The following is a 23,202-nucleotide window of genomic DNA, read 5'->3' on the forward strand; positions in this document are numbered from 1 at the left end:
TGGATGTAACCTCCCTCTACACCAGCATCCATCATTCTGATGGTGTAAAAGCTGTCCAGCACTATCTGGGGACCCGACCTCTACATATGGTCAATCACAACAAAATGTTGTTAGCTATGATTTCCTTTTGCCTGCACAACAATTTCTTTATGTTTGGCAATCAATTCTTTCAGCAGGTCAGAGGTGTTGCCATGGGGGCCAGCTTTTCTCCCAGTTATGCCTGTCTCCATATGGGCTACTGGGAGGAGCTGGTCCTCTATGGTCAACATCATGATATCCTGTCAAAACATGTAATCCATTGGTATCGTTTTATAGATGATATTTTCATGGTTTGGCAAGGCACAAAACAGCAGATCCTTGACTTTATCGAGGTTATCAATTCTAACACCCTTAATCTTAGCTTTACCTCAGATATTAGTCAAGATAGAGTGTTCTTCTTGGATGTTGAAATCTTTATTGATTATGGCAAACTCAATACACGCCTCTTTAGGAAACCCACCGCGGGTAATACGGTTCCCCATGCCACAAGTCACCATCCTGTGCATCTTATTCGCAGCATTCCCTACAGGGAGATGCTGCTTATCAGGCGCATCTGTAGCACAGAGTATGATTGCCTAGCGGCACAGAATTTGAGTAAATCACGTTTCCTAGCGAGGGGCTACTCTGTTTCAACGATTGACAATGCCATACGCAAGGCTAACTGCTTGTCTAGAGAGGAGACCCTGATCAACAAGGGATCAATTGCTACACCTATTCACACCAGGGAACCAGTTAGATTGATCTGGACATACAATCGTCAACACCAAGCACTCAGAAAAATTCTGAAGAAAAATTGGAGCTTGGTTTGTAATGACCCTGTCATTGGGGATCTAATGGCAGCTAGTCCAAACATCACCTTCAGGAAATCTCGCTCTATGAGCGATGCTTTAGTTAAATCTAGTCCTGAGTTAGGTTCCAATACAACCTGGTTGCAGTCTTGTAAAGGCTTCAAAAGATGCCCCAGCTGCAAAGCGTGTAGACAGGGAGTTAACAAGACGCAGTTCACGATCCCGTTCTGCGAGATTCCTCGTCCCATCATAAAACCACTCACTTGCAAGACCGAGTACGCGGTGTATGTGCTGGAGTGTCCGTGTGGCCTGCAATATGTGGGCAGTACCAAGTTGCAGGTCCACAAACGGATACTCCAGCATATACGGGCAATCAATGGTAGTGATGCATCTTATCCGGTGGCACGCCACTTCAAAGAACTACACAATAACAAAAGTGAACTATTAAAGTTCTTTGTCATTGATGCAGTGCTCCCTTTAAGACGTGGTGGCAACAGAGAAGCATTGCTTCGTGCCCTAGAAACGAGGTATATCCTTGAACTAGACACGAAGACACCGCAGGGCCTTAATTCTAGTGAAGACCTCTTTACTTGCCTTTAAATTGGGTTGTATCAAATTTGACTCCCTATGTGTTAAGCTGCATTGCGTTGTCGGTCACACCTCCTCCACCCACTGTTGGTTTTAATAATTTTAGATGATACATCTTTTTGATATACTTTGTATTTTATATGTCTTCTCTGCATCTAGACATATTTCGACACTTGTCAGAATATTGGTTAAAACATGGATTAGAACAAGGGCTCCTATATATGCACTTCACAGTAACCTCACATGTTACTTTAGGGCTTGTAGGCTGCACTGCGTCTCTAAGGCAAGTATGAGTAATTGTGCAAGATGTGCTGGTTGACAAATCAGTGTTCAAATTGCCAGGGTGCGTCTAACTCAAATTTGTTAGATTATACCCACTTGGGTTTGATGTAATCTGCTTAATATTGCAAATTGTTTGTTCGCTTTGTATATTTAGGAAAGTATCAATATTCAATTCTGTTATAAACAACTTTATCGCTTTCTGTTACACTTGCACGAAATCAAAAAACAACAAAAAATGTTGTTTCAAGTTATTTTAACATGAGTTACTTGCCAGTAATGATGAAATAATTTTATCATATAATAATTTTATCATATGAAATTTGTTTTTCAGTATTTTAACTGTTTGACGCAGATGCTTTTGACATTACTGCACTGTTGTGATGTTATCCAATGTTTAAGAAACTTTTCTATGTCTATTCATGCAGCGTTTGAATCAGCCAATTGTGTCATTCTATTAATTAGCATTTTGCACTTTAAAAAGCGGGATCACAACTCCCATGGCGTCATGTGATCAAGGCCTCTGGTGAGGCTGAAACGCGTCATGCAGGCGGTGCTGTGAATTTAATAAAACAATCTACTCACTCGCTATCAGGGTCGGTTTCCGTTTGTTCCCGCTCTCCTTCAGGATAGTTGGTGTGCAGGAGTGCTCCAGGCGGAATCCTCGTCATATATATATATATATATATATATATATATATATATTTATTAGCATCAACTACCTCCTATGCATTCAGAATGATTAAGAAAATTCTCCCCTTTTTGTTGGCTGATAGGCAGCGGACTGTAGTTACTGCACTCATTCTGTCCAGGCTTGATTATTGTAACAGCCTTTATTTAAACATACAGGAACGTTTTTTGAATAAATTGCAACTTTTGCAAAATGCGGCAGCAAGGTTGCTTACTGGCACACCCAAATTTGCCCCTATTACTAAGGAAATCAAAATAATTAATTGGTTGCCGGTTAGGAAACTAGTGCGTTTTAAAGCTCTATGCACTGTTTACAAGGCACAGGCCCAGACTACTTGAAACGGCAAATGAGGTGGTACTCACCCAGAAGAAACCTTCGCTCCTGTGGAGGCAAGTTGGTGATAGTACCATCCATTAAAAGCGCCTCATGGGGGGGAGAAGCTTTGTTTATGCAGCAAAGGCCTGGAATGACCTTCCCCTATATTTGAGAAATGCCACCAACCTCCATACATTTAGGAGGGGATTGAAAACCTGGCTTTTTAACCTGTAACATTGCCTCCTATTTTAAATGCTCAGAGAATAGTGGTTAGCGCCAGGACACCCTCGGGTAATTGCAGCGCTTAGAAATACCTATAACATAACAACATAACATTATCACAAAAAACATCAACATGAATCTTTAAGTGGGATAATCCTCACCTCTGTGTCCTTATCAGAATTGAAAATTCTTGATGCGTAAGCTAGAACATTTTACATTCTATATCAGGACCGGAGGCTCTGATTATTTTTGTTCCAAGCTGTCCCACAACAGATGTTATATCCACAGTAGGCTTATGGTAGAAATTTCTCGATGTGGACAAGGACGATCAACCCACCATCGATATGATATCCTCCAATCTGTAACCCAATGATTTTAAGGCCATAGCGCCCCTCAGAGAATGGGCACCAAAGGCTCAGTGAATAAACATTGTATTCAAATAGCTAAGGTGCCCGCAGAAACTTGGCCAAATTGTCTGTGTAAGGCAATTGACAATTGCCTACTCAGGTGTTGACGAAACTCCCTTGTACGGTCTTCATATTCCTTCAGACATCTTACCATGCAAAGATTGTGGTTATGCGGGAAAGAAGGATACAAAACATATCTATTATTAGTCTTGGTTTGTTTAGAAATAGGGAAAGACATCCAAGAAGGAGAAAATACTCTACATGCCAAGACATTCGAAAGCCTTTTGCAAGAGCTCAAACAGACTAACATCGTCAACTTTGCTGACAATTATTTACGGGACAGGTCCTCATTACAAGGCCAATTTTTCAAACATTTAAGGACCTTATTCACATCCAACAAAACGAAATATCTAGGTTCGGGGGGAAAATTTATCTGAATCCCTCTCATCAGTTTACAAACAAAAGGGTGATCTCCAACTGGCATATCTTCCAGTGGAGAATGCCCTACTGAAATAGCTGATCGCTAATTATTCACCGACCTATACGCCAGACCAGGGTCCGCCAATTGCGGCAGAACATTAACTATCAAGCTTAATTCCTCCTCCTTGGGATCAGTTCCCCGTTCAATACACCAACTAATCCATTTGCGCCATGCTGAAGAATATTGTTTTAAAGCATTTGATGACCAGGCTTGTTGAATATATAAGTGAGCTTGTGGAAAAAGCCTGGCAGACACCAGTGCTCCCTGAAACTCTCCAAGCCACGAGGCTCAGTTGTCCTGTTAGAATCAACGAGTGCTCCATCCTGAGAGGATCTGTCAGAAGTCCCTGGCACATTGGGATCCTCTCGAGAACATTTCATGCCATGTTTAGGAGGACGAGGAACCGTGGCTGTGCCCTCCACAAGAGAGTTGTGAGAAGTTGGTCTAGTATATGCTGTCCACTAGTTAGAGTGGGCATCTTCCACCAGTCCAAACGACCCTTATTGATGATTAGGTCAAAAACAACCTTTAAAGAAAGCTATCCTAGTGGTAGCTGTGGAGAGCAGCCTTCAGGATAAGTCTCAAAGGAATGTAAAGCAGCTTGTTTTACCACTCTATAACCCCCTGCATGACCAAATGAATGGAGAACCACACCAGGTATATATTTAAAATATATGTATTTAGGTTAACATACACTCCTCTAGTCTCTTTATGAGACTGGAGTTCGAAGTACTTAAGTTACAAGTGAGCAATCATCAGTAATAGCACAAATACACGTTTGGGCCCTAGGGGCGTGTGGTAAATATTTAAATTACCTGTACTATTTTTATGCGGTAAAGTCTATAAGAATAACTCAGAAAAATAAGAGGCAGAATCCGTGGTATTTGAGGTTCTAAAAAGGCTTTATTCCTTACAAGGAATTATGGTTCGAACCATGGCAATCGTATTCCATCACCACGAAGGTTCAGGAAGGGATAGGCAATACATTATTGACAGGCAATCATAAATATAGTAAAATGCATTTACAGTAAAGACAGATGCAGTAGGCGTAACAGCGGATAAGAAAGATAAGAATACACATACGTAATGAAAAGGCGTTACAATAGGCGTGCATAAAGGCGTATACTAGAGACGTCATTAAGATGATATCATAAGTGGGTGGATCCATAAGAGAATCCTGCAATGTCAGCAGAAATACTTGGCAGAGATGCGCGCGCAGCCGCATGACGTGTGATTGACGTGTAACTAGAGGGTGAAAGGGACTTGACATTGAGCCCTTCATGAGGAGACAGAAGTCTGGGATGTCAGGACAACCTAATCCTAAATCGTATCTAATATCTTGTGTTTAAAGAACTATACTATCGGGAAGGAAAGGTCTCTCGGACAGAGTCTATTCTATACTGACTGCTAGTGCGTGTACAAGCGTCTATGTGTCTACATGAGATGCGTGGGGCATGGGCCTTCCATGGTAACAGGAGCTATGAATTACTTGCACGGAGACAGTGAGGCCGGGCCCTTTGCTCTGTAGCTGGAAAGATGTTTACCTAAACTACTAGACAGGAATGTATTGGATGAGGAGCGGAGCAGATAACTTGAAGGCTGAATAGAGTCTTGGCAGGCAACAGGCTGAGCCGGGCACCGTTAGCCGTGCAGGGAGTAAAACAAAGGTCATGGATACAGATGCGAGTCCAGGCTGGAGCTTTCAGAGGCAGAAAGCAGAAAAAGGCTCGATGGCAGAATTCAGGGCCTACTCGCCAGAGCTGTGAAATAAGAAAGGTGCACCATAAAAAGTCGGTGGCCAAGCATACTTAGGAACGGAATATCCGACCCATTCATGGCGGATCTGAAAGAGGACATGTTAACGTTGGACGCACATGTATTTGCGTCTTCATAGCTGGATGTGGAGGGAACATACATGTACTTGTAGCATGTACATGGAGCCGTTGGGGTCTAAGATAGGGGACACAATTGATCATAAAATTCATATTTCCTCAGGCGTACCAAACCACATACCAAAAAAGTGGTATAAGAACCACAACTGAACTAGACACAAGGCCTAGAGCCTGTAGAATCGCTGGGACCCCAAGGAACCACCCAAGGTAGTGACACAGAGGACCCACGGGTACTGCATGCAGTGCGTAAACACAACCGTTGGTTCCCGTTATCTTGTATGGGCAATGTCGCAGTTGGAAATTTAAAGATTAGGGACACTTAGAATCGAGTCAGGACCAAACTCTTTTGGACTTAAGAAGTTCTAGGGCTAGCACCCACGGGAGCACCGGAGTACTCGAGTTACCTCACCCAGGGAAGCCGGGTGCATAGGTGTCTTTTGGTGTCAGGTTGCGTCGTCGATTGCAATGGAAGCCTGCAAAGAACTGCTGCTGCCGTGAAGAGGAGAAGTGTCCGAAGAGATCCAAGCCTGGATCTAGGATGTAAGGAACCTGAAAGCAGAGGGGACAGAGTCTGGGTCACTAGCCAGTGACCGAAGGCAGGATGGACCAATGCCCACAGATGTCGGGTGCTTCAGGTGAGTTGATGGGTGTTTTGACTCTTCAGCCACGAGGTCCGGAGGCGTCAACGAAGTCCACGAGCCGGATTCGAGCAGTCCCACGAAGTTTGTCTTATGCTGCTGCGTCGGCGACCAGATTGGACCCAACAAGCCTTGGCAATGGCAAGTCTCAGGAATTCAGAGAAAGGACTGCGGTGCAGACCAGCAAGGTCTGAGGGACTCACCCAGTGAGGGAAAGTCAGGGCACGTCTGGAGCAACCAGGAAAGCCCACTTAGAAGAGGAGTTGCTTTCGTGGAGACCTACTAGCCAATGGGCTAGCGATTGAGAAGGAGCCTCGAGCGGTCGCACTTGAAACTTGCCCACGGGTCACTCGTGGAGTGGAGGCTAGCAATCTTTGGTGCAGGAGGTTCTCAAGGCTGGGGCTACTTGGAGCCCAAAGCACAACTTCAAGGAGGACCAGGAAGATAGTGATGCTGCAAAAGTTCACGGTGTCCCGGGGTCACAGTTCCACGTCACCCACGGGCCTCAGCTTTCCTGTGGACTCAGGGTAGCCTCGGGGATGTCTGGACATCCACCTCTAGTGATGCAAACGCTTTGGCATCCGTAGGGAGCTTCAGCGATGCAGACCTGTCAGGTGTTTCTTTGGTGCCTGCCAAGCAGGGGAGTCACTCCTTGACCCCAAGGGAGATTTCTTCAGTCTTCTAGTCAGGATATAACATCGAAGGTCCAGGATATATGATGCAGAGTTTCGTCCAGGGTAATCTAAAGTCTTAGGGACTGGATTCCTATAGTTATACTAAGTTTAGGGGATGAACTAACTCTAAGGCCCCACCTATGGGTGGGTTTGGAAAGAAGGGTGGTTGCACCCATTTCCTTTGTCCAGTTTCACGCCAGAGCAGGGGCAGGTAGCCCCTGCAACCGATTTGAACTGGACTATACACAGGGACACCAAGGTGCCGATCACGATCCGGTAAAAAATTTCCCCGTACGACTCGTATCAGGTCTTTTTATCGTACGAATCGTACAAGTGGCGTACAAACTGCCAATCACGATTCGCATGGTAAAAAGTCCATACGAACCGCATTGGGAATTATTCCCCACACGTCCTCGGGTCGGAAATTGTGTCCGACACGTCCTCGGACGATTTACCGTACAAATGTGAAAAGTGAAGTCCGACCGCGGAATCACGATCCATCCCGTGCGTCCGATGTTACAACCGTATGGAAAAAACACCGTCCGCACTGAACTCCCATAGCAACCATGGAGACATTTACCCGCATACGCGCCCAACACCCCCCCAGCCCTCCGTGTATGTACGAGACGTACCCCCACCCGTGAATGTATGGAGCGTACCCCCACCCCAACCGTGTATGTACGACCCGTACCCTCACCCACGTATGCATGGAGCGTACCCCCACCCCAACCATGTATGTACGACCCGTACCCTCACCCGCGTATGCATGGAGCATACCCCCACCCCAACCGTGTATGTACGACCCGTACCCTCACCCGCGTACATATGGAGCATACCCCCACCCCAACCGTGTATGTACGGACCGTACCCCCACCCCAACCGTGTATGTATGACCCGTACCCTCACCCGCGTACGTATGGAGCGTACCCCCACCCCAACAGTGTATGTACGACCCGTACCCCCACCCCAACCGTGTATGTACGACCCCTACCCTCACCCGCGTACGTATGGAGCGTACCCCCACCCCAACCGTGTATGTATGACCCGTACCCTCACCCGCGTACGTATGGAGCGTACCCCCACCCCAACAGTGTATGTACGACCCGTACCCCCACCCCAACCGTGTATGTACGACCCGTACCCTCACCCGCATACGTATGGAGCGTACCCCCACCCCAACAGTGTATGTACGACCCGTACCCCCACCCCAACCGTGTATGTACGACCCGTACCCTCACCCGCGTACGTATGGAGCATACCCCCACCCCAACCGTGTATGTACGTACCGTACCCCCACCCCAACCGTGTATGTACGACCCGTACCCTCACCCGCGTACGTATGGAGCGTACCCCCCACCCCAACAGTGTAAGTACGACCCGTACCCTCACCCGCGTACGTATGGAGCGTACCCCCACCCCAACCGTGTATGTACGACCCGTACCCTCACCCGCGTATGTATGGAGCGTACCCCCACCCCAACTGTGTATGTACGTACTGTACCCCCACCCCAACCATGTATGTACGACCCGTACCCTCACCCGCATACGTATGGAGCGTACCCCCACCCCAACCATGTATGTACGTACCGTACCCCCACCCCAACCGTGTATGTACGTACCGTACCCCCACCCCAACCGTGTATGTACGACCCGTACCCTCACCCGCGTACGTATGGAGCGTACCCCCACCCCAACATTCTAAGTACGGAGCGCACCCCAGGCCCCAACACCACCACCTTCACACAACATTGCGCTTGTACGAGTCGTACCAAGCCAGACACAAGGACAGCACTGTACAACAAAATGGCCGAAGTACACACCGTACACACGTTAAAAACGCACGTACACAACCAGGACAAAGCAAAACAACACAAGAATACACCATTCGAATGGCACAATGCCACAAAACTTGTCCAACAAGCACAAAAACAACACATTTACTGACCTGCAACTGCCAAAATCCCAAACAGAGGCCCAAAACACAACCACTCCTTATAACACACCCACCCAAACTTCAAACACAGCCACACCCACCAATGGACCAATAAAAAGGGCCCACACACACAAACCATGAGCCTTTGCAACAGACTCACTGCTGCCAGACCCCACAGACAACCTACAGCACCATACTAGAACGTTTACTACACCTTACACTTGCACACCTTCGCACAACCACCTTCACAAACACCCCCTCATCACATTCACACACACACCCAAACAACCACATCCCACACACCCACAACCATCCACACACACCCCCCCACCATCCACACCCACACCCCTCACCATGCCCACTAACAAGAATCCAAAGTTCACTAGCCGAGAGTTGGAGGTCCTTGTCGATGAAATCCTCAGAGTCGAGCCACACCTCTTTGGAACATTGGTCAGACAGACCAGCATTTCTGAAAAAACAGCCATGTGGCAGACGATTGTCGATGCTGTGAATGCTGTTGCGGACACCAGAAGGACCAGGCATGAATGCCAAGCCAGGTGGTACGATCTGCGGAGGAGGGTCCGAGCCAAAATGACCGATGACCACAACCAGGCCAACGTCACTGGAGGAGGGCCGCCCCGCAGACCCGTACACTACCATCCCTGGGAGGAGAGGGTGATGGCCATACTGCCGGTGGTGGCAGTGGACGGATTAGAAGGACTCCGAGACCCGGGTGAGTACACAAACAACTCACCTCACATGGGGGGAACGTCATCCACAACCAAACTCACAAACAGGCACGCAACCACCCCAAGCCATCGCATGACTCAACCACACTCCATGAACATGCACATGCCACTGGCGCCACCATGCCCCATGCACCCAGCTGGACAATGCCAAGTCACAGGCCACAGAAAACACCAACACAAGACACGGTAAGCCGGATGGCGGGAGTGTGGGCCCCAAAAATCATATAGTGCAACTCAGAAGCAGACAACCATGCCCCCTGCCCATATGGCCTAGGTCACAGCCAGACAAACAGTGTGTCCCCACACAGGAAAGACTTGCCAGCAAATGGCTGATGCCTTGCATTAACACATGGGGGTGACGGCACGTTCTTGCACATGACAGCAGCTAATGAACAGCCAACACTGTGAAAGAGTGGCAGCACACACCACCACAGCAGCAGCGCAGACACAGACAATACACCCAATGGGTGCCTAGAGATCAGAAACAAACTCACATGAACAAGCCAAGGGCCATTCAAAGATCTGCAAAAAGTGTGTGCCTAGGAAGCTGGGCTGAGGTGACAGAGGGTAACACACAGAGGGAGGGAGAGGGGGAGAGAGAGGGAGGGAGACACAGGGAGACGGACAGAGGGAGGAGGCTGACACACAGAGGGAGGGAGAGGGGGACAGAGAGGGAGCGAGAAAGGGACATACAGGGAGAGCAAATCAGCCTTGGGGGTTGTGGGAATGTCTGCTCGTCAGCAGGTGGACTGCGTGCATGTAGACAAGGGTGGCCAGTGCCAGAACCCCCCCTCTTCTCCATGGCAAAACACAGGGCCATGTCACAACCTGTGCACGAGCACAACGACAGCTACCTGCATTATCTAAGTGTGTGGAACCACTCCATGTGCCCACGTACAGTGCAACACAGAAGGCGCCAATGCACGGCTCGCCACACCTGCCCACTCCACTGCTGACTGCAGTCACAATTGATGCAGCAAGTAAGACTGTGCCACACATAGGTAAAGTCGCAAAAGCTGTGGCCAAGGGACATACCCATGCACAAGTGCACTGTGAGTGGAATGCAAGACATATCCAAATTCCCAGAGGAAATGTGCCAACTTAGAAACCAATGAAACATGGATGTTGCATGGAACAAAATTAACATTGTCTCTCTCACACACAGGTCAATGTCGTGGATCACCCCCCAACACTGGGGGGGAAGACTCACAGGACCCGGCTCGGCGGGATGACGGAGCCACCGGCAGCGACGACTCTCACCACTCTGTGGACGAACCCGACCCCGACCAACCTGGCCCCTCTGGTGTCCAACGACCTGCAGCACCTGCGTCAGGTACAACTGGGCCAACCACCACCCCCACTCCTGCCACATCCCAGGAGACACCCAGGATCCCTGCCCCACCACCACATTGCAGCCAGGCTGGCCAAGAGGGACACGGTGTACCGGGCACCCAGGAGGAGGCAGGCGACAACGCCAATGCCACCCCTCAGGGGTCCCGGAGACCCGATGTGCCCACAAGGGCAGGCCAGGTGCAAGTGGGCAGGGGTGGTGGGAGTGGAGGACGGTGGAGGCGCGAGCCTGACCAGTTGGCTGGGGAACCGGTATATTCCCATGTCCGCAACATCCTGGACACATACCGGCAGAACACCACGGGCATGGCCCAGGTTGTGTCCACCCTCAACGAGATGAAGGGGACCCTCGATGAGATCAAGACACAGCAGGCCCAACAACATGCGGAGCAACATGCCTATCTACTGCGACACCAACGGCGGATGGAGGACGGACAGGCTGAGCTCTTGACGGTGTTCACGGGAATTCACAGTACACTCCGTCGGATGGCCGACAACATGGGCAACCCTCCCTGTGCCACCAGGCGTAGAACATCACCACCCACAGGGAGGGATGAGGAGGAGGAGGAGACATCCGACGGAGCATCCCAAACATCATCACGGCCTGCTTCTGAGGGTCCCCGCAGGAGGGCGGGTCGTCCACGGAAAAGACCGTGAGGGTCGGCGCAACAGCACCATCTCCCAGGACACCTGGCCTGGCACCTGGCCCACTGGAGCAACAGCAGCACAGCAGCAAAAGACATTCTCTGCCACATGGACTTACTGGTCACTGTCTGACCAATGTTGACAAAGACTGTGGCATGGACTCTGAGGATTTCAAATGGCAAGGACACCAACTCCCCTAGTGAACTTTGGATTCCACACACCCGGAAAGCCCCTCATGTCATACCCCCCCGGTACCCCAACCAAAATAAAAAGTTACACCATAAAGAGAAGATGCCTACCTTTTGCATTATTACCTTACATGTGTCTTGTAAAGTCTAACCATGCCTGAGTTCTCATTTGACTTCAACCATCCACACCCTGGGGCCTGAGTCTGGCACAGGACACACATGGGTCACATTGTATTAGGCAAGACAGACATGGAGCACCATACACACCCGTGATGGGCCCAACCAGCTGAGGGGGTGGCCGCACAACCATGCCGACAGACATTTTGAGTACAGCGACAGCCATACGCAGAGGTCAGGGATCATGTGGAGTGTCCTGGGGGGCACCCAGGTATGTGTGGACAGGTGGCAGAACCATGACCTGCAAGCTTGAGTCAGGTGGATGCAGAGAATGGTGGCCTGGCCAACATTGGATGCATGGGGATGGCACATGTCACAATACCCACACAGTCATGGACATCATGCACAATACACAGTCTAATCCCACACAAACAGCTTGCATCTTGCCACTCTACACATAGACACATAGCCACTGTCACGGAAAACCATGCCAGACATGCCGGATGCACCGTGGCAACACACCAGCATTGACTGAGAATAGGCACCTTGGAGGCATAGGGATACCTTTATTAGTCATGTATTCAGGATTGCAGAGGCAACTCGGAGTACACATGAACGGGTCATGTGGAGTAACATGTGGGTCCAACACTGGAATCCCCCTTCTGCAGCACAAATGCACGATAGCCATGGAACTGGCACACAAGTGTCGGCTAACAGCTAAACACCCCCTGCTGCTCACGGAGAGACTGCCATACACCATTGATCCGCTGATGTGGAAGTCCCACACCATGTCAAGCCAATGCAAAGCGTATGTGTCCGAGGGCAGTGTAACACACATTGATGCCATCATCACATTCCACAATCCCATCACTGATGACTGTCAACAAGTCTGACCATCTATTCAGGTGTACCCAGCAGCATGTCATGTGTACCATGGTGATGCGACATGTCTGCAGAGGAACCAAACATCGACAGGGGCAGTGTGCATACATCGTAAACAACTGCCACACCCAATACACCCCTGATGCATCCCTTACCCTAAGGAGACTTCCAAACTTGTCCGTGCGTGTAACGCTGAGTCAGCACACGATGACGTGTCCATGAGGAATAGCAGTGCCACAACAATGCAAGCAGCAGACGGCATGCGCAAGTACCTGGGGAAGAGAGACACACAAGAAGTCAGCCACAAAAAGCACAGCCACTTGCATGTGCATGTACTCGACACATGTATGGATGACAACATGCTAGGTCACAATTATGACTGGCACCATCACTCCAGTGACACATCCACACACACACCTCTGACTCAGGTGCCATACATGCAGATGGACACACACATCGCAACACATGCCACACGGGGACCAATGCGTGCACACACAGACACTGGTACTCACCACTAAGCAAAGAAGTCGCGTATGAGCCGAGTCCGGATGTCCTCTTGCGGAACCACATCCTCCACATCACTAGCCCCATTGCCAAGACCTTCGTCCTCCACGGGTGGATGGTCCTGATCATCTTGATCCAGGATGAGTGGCACAGCTTTCTCAACTGCCATGTTGTGCAGCATGCAGCAGACCATGAAGATTTTGCAGACCTTCGCCGGGGCATATGGGAGGGCGCCGCCGGTCTTGTGGAGGCATCGGAATCGGCTCTTCAGGAGGCCAAATGTCCTCTCTATCACTCGCCTTGTCCGGCCATGGGCGGTGTTGTAGCGGAGCTGGGCCGGCGTGATGGGGTTGCGGAGAGGTGTGATCAGCCATGGCATGTTGGGATAGCCAGCGTCCCCTACATGGAAAGCACATGGACATAAGTAGGACAGGAGAAGCGGTCGTGCTGGAAGTCTACGCAAAATACAGGACAGACGGAGTGTACCCACCAACAACACATGCTCGTTCGTTGCGCAGCTGCGTCATCCTTTCAGGCACCCTGCTACGCCTCATGATGTAGGCATCGTGTGCTGATCCTGGAAAACGAGCACAGACATGTGAAATCACCATGTTGGACAGACACACTACAAGGGCATTGATGGAGTGGTAGTGTTTGCGATTCCTGTACGCTACCTCCTGTGCCTGTGGTGGTACCAAAGCCACATGTGTCCCATCTATGGACCCAATGACATGGGGCATCCCTCCCAGGGCATAGAATCCACGCTTGACACCAGTCAACATTTCAGGGGTTGGGAAATGGATGAACTCATCCAGGTGAAGCAACATGGCCTCTAAGAAATCATGCAGCACACGGCAGAACATGCTCTGGGACATGCCACTAACATGAGCAATGGTATTTTGAAAGGTACCCGTGGCAAGAAAATGTAGGGCTGCCATTACCTTCAGCTTGGGTGTCAGTGCCTTAGGATACCTGTGCAGCGGTTGCAGGTGTGGTGCCAGCCTCGCCGTCAACTCCAGAATCAACGGTTGGGGGAAGCGGTAGCACCGGATACAGTCATTCTCCCGCATGTCAGCCAAGTCCGGAATTGCTCGGGGAAGAGGCGGCGCTCTGCAGTAATTTGGAAGTGACAAGGAAGAGTGAGTGCACTACTACAACAATTTTTGGGTGCTGAGCACATGTTAATCTGTCAATACACATATGCGACATACGGAGTGAGGTATGTGCCACATGCCCTGGACACGAATGGCTTCCAGGTGACACTCCTACCAAGACCCAGCTACACACGGAGATTGTGAACCTCCACATACCATGGCATGGGATTAGCTGTGTCCCAGTGTAAGTGAACAGCCAGACGCAACACAGGAGTGACATACATCAACACATGAGCAGAAGTAGGATGTCGATTGCAGAGACTGGTAGCGGAACACTAGAGCCACAGGTCACATGACATTACACTAGGACAGCCCACACACCTTGCCAATAAGGTGTACATGTAATGACTCAGCACACATTCATAGAGAGGATGCAGACATGTCCTTGTTACGCTACTACGTGTGCCATGCATACATACGCACCTCACATCCGATACCACATGTGGCCTGGTGTGCGGAACAGTGTGCCATGTACATCTACACACAGACACATGTTGGTTGCTGCAACAGCTGATGCTTTTGAGGGAGCTCCAACATCAAGCAAATGGCCACCCCCCACACATACATGACATAGTCCATGGGTACTCACAAACTTTCTCTCGGGGGCCAAATTTACAGTGTGGTTTCTGGCTGAGGGCCGCACCGGTGGGGGCGGGGCCAGTGGGGGAGGGGGCGGGGCTAGAGCAAAAAAGAACTATGACCATGAGGTTGAACACAGGCCACTGCAGCGGACGCCTTCATCCACTGAGCCACCGGACCCGGTATGCACACATATCTATCTATCTATCTATCTATCTATCTATCTATCTATCTATCTATCTATCTCTCACTCTGCCTCCCGCCCTATCTATCTATCTCTCACTCTGCCTCCCGCCCTATCTATCTATCTATCTCTCACTCTGTCTCCCGCCCTATCTATCTATCTATCTATCTATCTATCTATCTATCTATCTATCTATCTATCTATCTCTCTGTCTCCCGCTCTATCTATCTATCTATCTATCTATCTATCACTCTGTCTCCCGCTCTATCTATCTATCTATCTATCTATCTATCTATCTATCTATCTATCTATCACTCTGTCTCCCGCTCTATCTATCTATCTATCTATCTATCTATCTATCTATCTATCACTCTGTCTCCAGCTCTATCTATCTATCTATCTATCTATCACTCTGTCTCCCGCTCTATCTATCTATCTATCTATCTATCTATCTATCTATCTATCTATCTATCTATCTATCTATCTATCTATCTATCTATCTATCTATCTATCTATCTATCTATCTATCTATCTATCTATCACTCTGTCTCCCGCTCTATCTATCTATCTATCTATCTATCTATCTATCTATCTATCTATCTATCTATCTATCTATCTATCTATCTATCTATCACTCTGTCTCCCGCTCTATCTATCTATCTATCTCTCACTCTGTCTCCCGCCCTATCTATCTATCTATCTATCTATCTATCTATCTATCTATCTATCTATCTATCTATCTATCTATCTATCTATCTCTCACTCTGTCTCCCGCTCTATCTATCTATCTATCTATCTCTCACTCTGTCTCCCGCCCTATCTATCTATCTATCTCTCACTCTGTCTCCCGCTCTATCTATCTATCTATCTATCTCTCACTCAGTCTCCCGCCCTATCTATCTATCTATCTATCTATCTATCTATCTATCTATCTATCTATCTATCTATCTATCTATCTATCTATCTATCTATCTATCTATCTATCTATCTCTCTCACTCTGTCTCCCGCCCTATCTATCTATCTATCTATCTATCTATCTATCTATCTATCTATCTATCTATCTATCTATCTCTCACTCTGTCTCCCGCCCTATCTATCTATCTCTCCGTCCATCACTCTGTTTGTCTCCCTTTCTCTCTGTCTCTCTCTCCGTCCATCACTCTGTTTGTCTCCCTTTCTCTCTGTCTCTCTCTCCGTCCATCACTCTGTTTGTCTCCCTTTCTCTCTGTCTCTCTCTCCGTCCATCACTCTGTTTGTCTCCCTTTCTCTCTGTCTCTCTCTCCGTCCATCACTCTGTTTGTCTCCCTTTCTCTCACTCACTGTTTGTCTCTCCCTCTCTCCCTCCCTTCCTCTCCGTCTCCCTCCCTCTCTCTCTCCCTCTCCCTCCCTCTCCCTCCCTCTCTCCGTCTCCCTCCCTCTCTCCGTCTCCCTCCCTCTCTCTATTGCTCTCTCTTTCCCTCTGTCTCCCTCACTTTGTCTCCCTCCCTCCCTCCTCCGTTCTCCCTCCGTCTCCCTCCCTCCCCCTCCCTCTGTCTCCCTCTCTCTCTCCCCCTGTCTTCCCCCTCTCCCTGTCTTCCTCCTCTCCCTGTCTCTCCCTCCCTCTCCCTCCCTCTGTCGCACTCTGTCTTCCTCCCGCTGTCACCTCACCCCCCTGCTCTCACTCCCTGCTGCCCTCCATCACCTCACCCTGCTGTCCTCTGTCACCTCACCCCGCGCTGAGACGGCTTCCAGGGAACGCACACGGCCGCCGCACCCAAGTACTTCACAGGTCTTTTAAAGACCATTCACTTGTTAATGAGACTTTTTTGTATTTCACCTCTTCTTAGCGCCCCTGCATCTCCACTCAATCAGAGGGGAGATGCAGGGGCGCTAAGAAGAGGTGAAATACAACAAAGCCTCATTAACAAGTAAATGGCCTTTAAAAGAATCACCCGGCCTCACAGCTCCGCGCTGCTGTAACCGGGGGTGTTCGCTGACAAGCACAGGGCACAGGCACTATGTCTGCAAGGTCCGCGGGCCGCCAAGGAAGGCTTGCCGGGCCGCCGACGGCCCGCGGGCCGTACTATGAGTACCCGTGACATAGTCACATCGTGCACCGTGGGTAGTCACATTTCTGGTGTGGTAACCCCAGTAGCGGGCATCAGGGGACACTTGCGTGTGTTGTTGACTGTGCCATGCCAGTGACGCTCATCCCAAGTGTGCAGTACGACATGCACACATGTCAAAGGAGTTAAGGCCATGCTTGGCACACATTGCACCGTCACACATAACATCTGTACTCATCTCATCATACATCTGGTGCCTTCTCCACTCAGGAGTAATGTGCCACATCACAGCCTTTCACACCTGTGCCCCACACATGTAGTACTGCCCAGACAATGCCTCGATGTCCATCCATGGACAAGTTTGTCAGCCCTATTCCTTCCTGTGTGCTGCCTGTCACCACTGTGATGTGTGAAAGGCACCGTACTTTCGCTCAGAGGGCCTATGTACGTTCCCTATCACCATGGGAGTGCTGCCGTATGTGTACCCATAGTGATAGTGAGTGTACAGGCGTGTGTACAGTCAGTCTCACTATGGGTGTTCTCGTGTATGCGTACTCATAGTGGTACGGACCGTACAAACGCCTGTACGCTCACTATCACTATGGGTGTGCTCGCGTATGCGTACTCATAGTGATAGTGAGCGTACAGGCGTGTGTACGGTCTGTACCACTATGGGTGTTCTCGCATATGCGTACTCATAGTGGTACGGACCGTACACACGCCTGTATGCTCACTATCACTATGGGTGTGCTCGCGTATGCGTACTCATAGTGATAGTGAGCGTACAGGCGTGTGTACGGTCCGTACCACTTTGGGTGTTCTCGCGTATGCGTACTCATAGTGATACGGACCGTACACACGCCTGTACGCTCACTATCACTATGGATGTGCTCGCGTATGCGTACTCATAGTGGTACAGACCGTACACACGCCTGTACGCTCACTATCACTATGAGTACGCATACGCGAGCACACCCATAGTGATAGTGAGCGTACAGGCGTGTGTACGGTCTGTACCACTATGAGTACGCATACGCTAGCACACCCATAGTGATAGTGAGCGTACAGGCATGTGTACGGTCCGTACCACTATGAGTACGCATACGCGAGAACACCCATAGTGATACGACCGTACACACGCGCGTACGCTCACTGTCACTATGGGTGTTCTCGCGTATGCGTACCCATAGTGGTACGGACCGTACACACGCCTGTACGGGCCGTTGCTATGCATTTGTGGTGCCCTAGGGCCCCGGTACGCACCGTACCTGTGTGTGAAACTCCAAATTACATAGGGGACACATGAGGGACAAGTATAAAGGCCTACATGCATGCTGGTTGTCATGGAGACCAAGTTTAAAGTTTGAATTTTTTTAAGCAGGTGCACAGCAGTAGTCAGTTTGAATGAATCTACTTTGTTGCAATGTGGTTCTGGAGTTGACATCATGCTCAAGAAAAAAACACAATAAGAACCTAGCGGTGCTAGGTTTGAAGGGATTGGAGGAAACATAGGATGCAAATGTGAGTGACCAATCCCTCTGTACTCCTGTGCATGAAACAGGCCAGCAAGGCAGATATAAGGCAGCCAGGTCCCATGAGGGAGCACTTGCCTGCACATCTTTGTATTCGACGACCCAGCTGCTGCTACTGATTCCCTGGAACCATGTCAAGGTCTGTGGAGAGGTCACAGCCTTTCACCCTGGAGGAGAACCTGGCTTTGCTGGATGTGATCCTCCCACAGTACCCCCTGCTGTATGGCCGACCAGGGTATCAGGAGAGTGCAGAGTCTACTAGCACAGACTGTGTCCCTTGTTTGTGACTGTGACTTCTGGCATTGTGTCCAGGTGTGGCACACATGCTATGTACTGTAGGGGGGGTCCCGGGGGGGAATGCCTGATGTCTCCCAGCCAGTGCATGCTGTGGTGCATGTCTGCCGTCCTCACTTGCATTGTGTTTACTGTGACAATCACTGCATGGTGCATGCCACATTCTGCCTGTCTTGTCCTCCTGGGAATGTAGCCTCTACAGTCCTCATTTTATGGTGTGGTCAGCCCAGTGTGACAGGTGACTGTACCACAGATGTGTGTTAGTTCTGTGTACCTGTGCTGAGAGTGTCCACATGATGTGTTCGTACCCTGGACATCGGTGTGTGTTTAAGTCCCCTGTCATGAGGGTGGGTGCATATGTGGAGTGTGGCACCCGGGCTGCATGAGGGATGGATATACCCTGCCCATGTGATGTGAGCAGGGAGCAGTGCTGTGTGTCTGATGTGCAGGGCCAGCCCCACACCTGTGAGCCCCCCGTCTAGTGGCACATGTGCAGAGTGAGGTTTGTCGCTGCATGTGGCAATGGCAGGTGCATGTCCTGTGTGTGTCTGTGTACTCTGCTGCGTTAGCGTCAGTGGCCTGGTGCATGTGACTGCTTTGAGGTGCTGCACATTATCCTGGTGTAGCTTGTGATGCACAGTGTGAGCCTCGATCATTGATTGTGTCATTGCCCTCATTCCACCTGTGTACTTTCAATGGCACGTACTGCTTTTGCCCTTCCCCAGAGGATCATGTCCCTATGACAAAGGTGCAATGCGTTGGATGCATACTATGCCTTGTTGTAAACAGCAAATTTGTTCCAATATGTCTCTCTGTGACATGTGCCTGGTGTATTGATGTAGTGTCACTTGTTCATCCTCACAGGTAGGCGCCTCTGCCAAGAAGCAGATATGGTTGACCGCCGTCAGTGCCGTGAGGAGTGCGGATGGTCGCAAGCGGCGCCTGGCCCAGGTGAGGAAACGCTGGCAGGATATCCGGTGCTGGACGCGGAGGATCGCACGGGTCCTGCTGAGGGACTCACCTGAGACCCATAAGAACCGCGGGTGCCGCCGTCTGACCCACATCCACAAGCGTGTGCTGGCGGTGGTATTTCCAGACTTGGACAGGCGCTTACAGGAGAAGCAGCAGCAGGAAAGGGGTAGGTACATGTGTGTTTGTTGTGTGTCACCAGCATTTGTAAGTGCACAGTTGCATGGATACACTGCCAGGGTTTAAAGGTCCTGTGCAGATCCAGTTACCCACAGTATAGCGGTGCTCTCCTGCCTCCCTTCCCCTCCTTGCAATGTGTTCCCTGGTCTGTGTGTAGTCACTCCTTCACAAGGTAATGTAGGCTGGCGCTTTCTCCACGTGAACTATGCCTGTAGCATCATGCGTGGGGGTGGTGTGTAACAGGTTTTGGGACCTTGCCTGTGCCCTGTCCAGTTCAGTACATGTGGGTTCCATGTCAGTTGGCACTGATGCTGAGTCCAGACATGGGAGTTAGTCTCTCAAGTGTCATGCCTCACAGCACGCATATCCTATGTTGTGGCCTGTGACATGATGTGCATGAGTGTGCGATACGCATAGTGCAGGAATGGTGGCGTGTGTTGCAGTCATTCCCATTCAGGACCATGGAGTTGTGTGGCCACTACTATCCCCTGGGGCATGTTTTCATAGGTGTCATGTGTGTCATCACAAAACGTGGACACTCTCAGTGTCTACAGCATAGGTTGTGCTCTGTGCCATTGTCCCCTGGCACCATGTATATTGACGTAAAATGTAGTACAAGTGTCCACTGTACAGCCTGACCTGAATTTCCTTGTTCATACTCACGGTGGCCAGTGCCTGTGTGTCTTGTTACAATCATCTGATGATGGCCATTTGTACATGATTATTTGGACAGGCGCACCTTGGGTATTTGGCGTCCAATCTTGCATTTATGCAGCCCCTGTGTATTTCACCCAGACTAAGAGATTGAAGTGCCACCTGTGTCTCAACAAATTGTCTCATGTAGGGGGTGGTTGGTGCGGGCAAAGCCTACATGTCAAAACCAGAATTCTCCTTTCTAGGTCCGGCCAGTGTGTGACGTTAGCCTGTCTGTATTAGCTAGATCACAGTGCCACTAGAGTCTCCTCGTATCGGGGAGAGAATAGTTATTGGCAACCTCAGAACATGACAATCCTGATCCCTCAGAATCGTAGAAACAATATGCTATCTTTCGCTCAGTCATTCGTGCTCACTTAGTTTGTCTCAGAGATACACTGAATAAACAGTCTGGGAATTTGAATAAGTATTTATTGAACGGTTGTTATTCTAGTGCAGTATAAATGAGCTGCAACAACCATTAGACAGTAGCAGAGATATATGATTAGCAGTACTATGAAAGTAAAGGAATGGTCGAGTTCTACCATCTTCAGAAATCATGAATATATACATGTTTATGAAACACATGATAAAAGTGCGTACTCCTACGATGTCTCCCTAACTAGATGTACCTAAATGTACCTAGCATCTGTGTAGGCATTATGCCAAGAATCCCTCTAGGATCTAGTCCACCCCATTACCGAAAGTGGTCTAGGATCTGGACTCGCTGGAACGCATATCGTGGCTATATATGTACCCCACCAGATGACCCCGAATGTGACAGTCCCCCCTCAACATAACTTCCAATTATCATCCTCCTATGTTTATATACCTTGGTATCGCTGTGTGCCCTGTCATTGAACTGTTGGAACTGTACCTATGTTGAATATGCTGAATATGTTTAATAAAAAGAATTTATAATAAATAAAAAAAAAATAAGCTGCTCATTTTTTTCTTTGGCAGCTCATTCATCTTTATTCCTTCTGTTGCAGATATTAGCTCCCCATGAAAATCACAGACCGCCTCTCCTTTTTGAAATATGCTCAACGGCCTTCCTTCTTCCTTCTTCGTCAACAACAGAGACTCCACTCCACCGTTGGTGACTCAGACATGAGTTAATTTGTTTATCACCAGTTGGAGATGTGCTTTCTGTCATCTGTTTCCAATTCTGGATTAGCTCTGCAATCTCTGGTACATCATTGCATTGCATTTGATTAAAAAACTTTAGTACACATTTTTCTCTTGGTTGCCTTTGCGGGAACTGTTCTGTGATTTAAAGAAACAAAATAAATTGATATCAGTTTCTAAAATTTTAATTTTTCAATATATTTCAGCATCTCTAAATGTTTACTTACTCATTGTTTCCTCCTTTCTTAGAAGTTGCTGTTTCAGTCTCCACTTATCATATGCAAGCCTCTCGTGAGCACCAACCAGTGCACTTCGGTCTTTTTTAAATGGTGGATTCCCATTCAAAGTCACAGGAAATTCTTTTTCAAAATGTATGAATACACAAATACTAGTGTTTTTGGGTTTAAGGGAGCAAAGTCACTTCTTCCACCCAGCCCAAGGTGCTCAAAATTGGGTCGATATCAGGTTTTTCCCTTGGCTGGAAGCTGAAAAAAAAACTTCAGATAATACCAAAGGTAGATAGATCACATGAAAGGATCAGACCTGACCTTTCTAAGAAGTGTATTTATATCTTGTGCACTTAAACAGTGTCTCTGATATCCAGCCTGAGCTATTTGACAAATTAGCAAACCTCGCTAGAAGCGCTCACTATTAGCGAGTTTTGCTAATTTTCAGTACCAACTCTAATGACTGTTTGCAGGTCCCTGTGGCCACCAGGACCCCATAATATATCTCAGGTGATATAGCAAGAGTGGCTAAGGCTAATTTCCAGCCTCCAGTTACATGTCTGACTCCTATTTCTGACATTTTGAGGTGTTTGGTGTCAAACTCATTTTTCCATTACAGGCCATAGAGCTCAGAGTCACATCACATTCCTAGTTCAAGCTGGAAAAAAACTTCATATGGTATCAAAGGTATATACACCACATGAAAGCATCAGACCTGACCTTTCTAACAAGTGTATTTAGGTCTTGTGCACTCAAACAGTTTCTCTGATATCCAGCCTGAGCTATTTGACAAATTAGCAAAACTTGCTAGAAGTGCTCACTATAAGCGAGTTT

General features: G+C 48.9%; 1 protein-coding gene across 2 annotated transcripts in view; it reads left to right on the plus strand.

The window, feature by feature from the left end:
• The window catches only part of LOC146776052 (uncharacterized), a 387,820-nt gene extending 365,764 nt beyond the window's left edge, over positions 1-22,056 (plus strand). For both annotated transcript variants that reach the window (XR_014972118.1, XM_085638120.1), the window contains 2 exons: positions 20,036-20,309; positions 22,006-22,056. Coding sequence is in view for 1 of the 2 variants with exons in the window: in XM_085638120.1 (XP_085494246.1) it covers positions 20,036-20,309; positions 22,006-22,022 (291 nt within the window). In the remaining variant the exon portion in view is untranslated. The remainder of the gene's footprint in view (positions 1-20,035; positions 20,310-22,005) is intronic.
• The last annotated feature ends 1,146 nt before the right edge of the window (positions 22,057-23,202 follow it).

The sequence above is a fragment of the Triturus cristatus genome, chromosome 12 (genome assembly GCF_964204655.1).
Source record: "Triturus cristatus chromosome 12, aTriCri1.1, whole genome shotgun sequence".
Classification (NCBI taxonomy): Eukaryota; Metazoa; Chordata; class Amphibia; order Caudata; family Salamandridae; genus Triturus; species Triturus cristatus.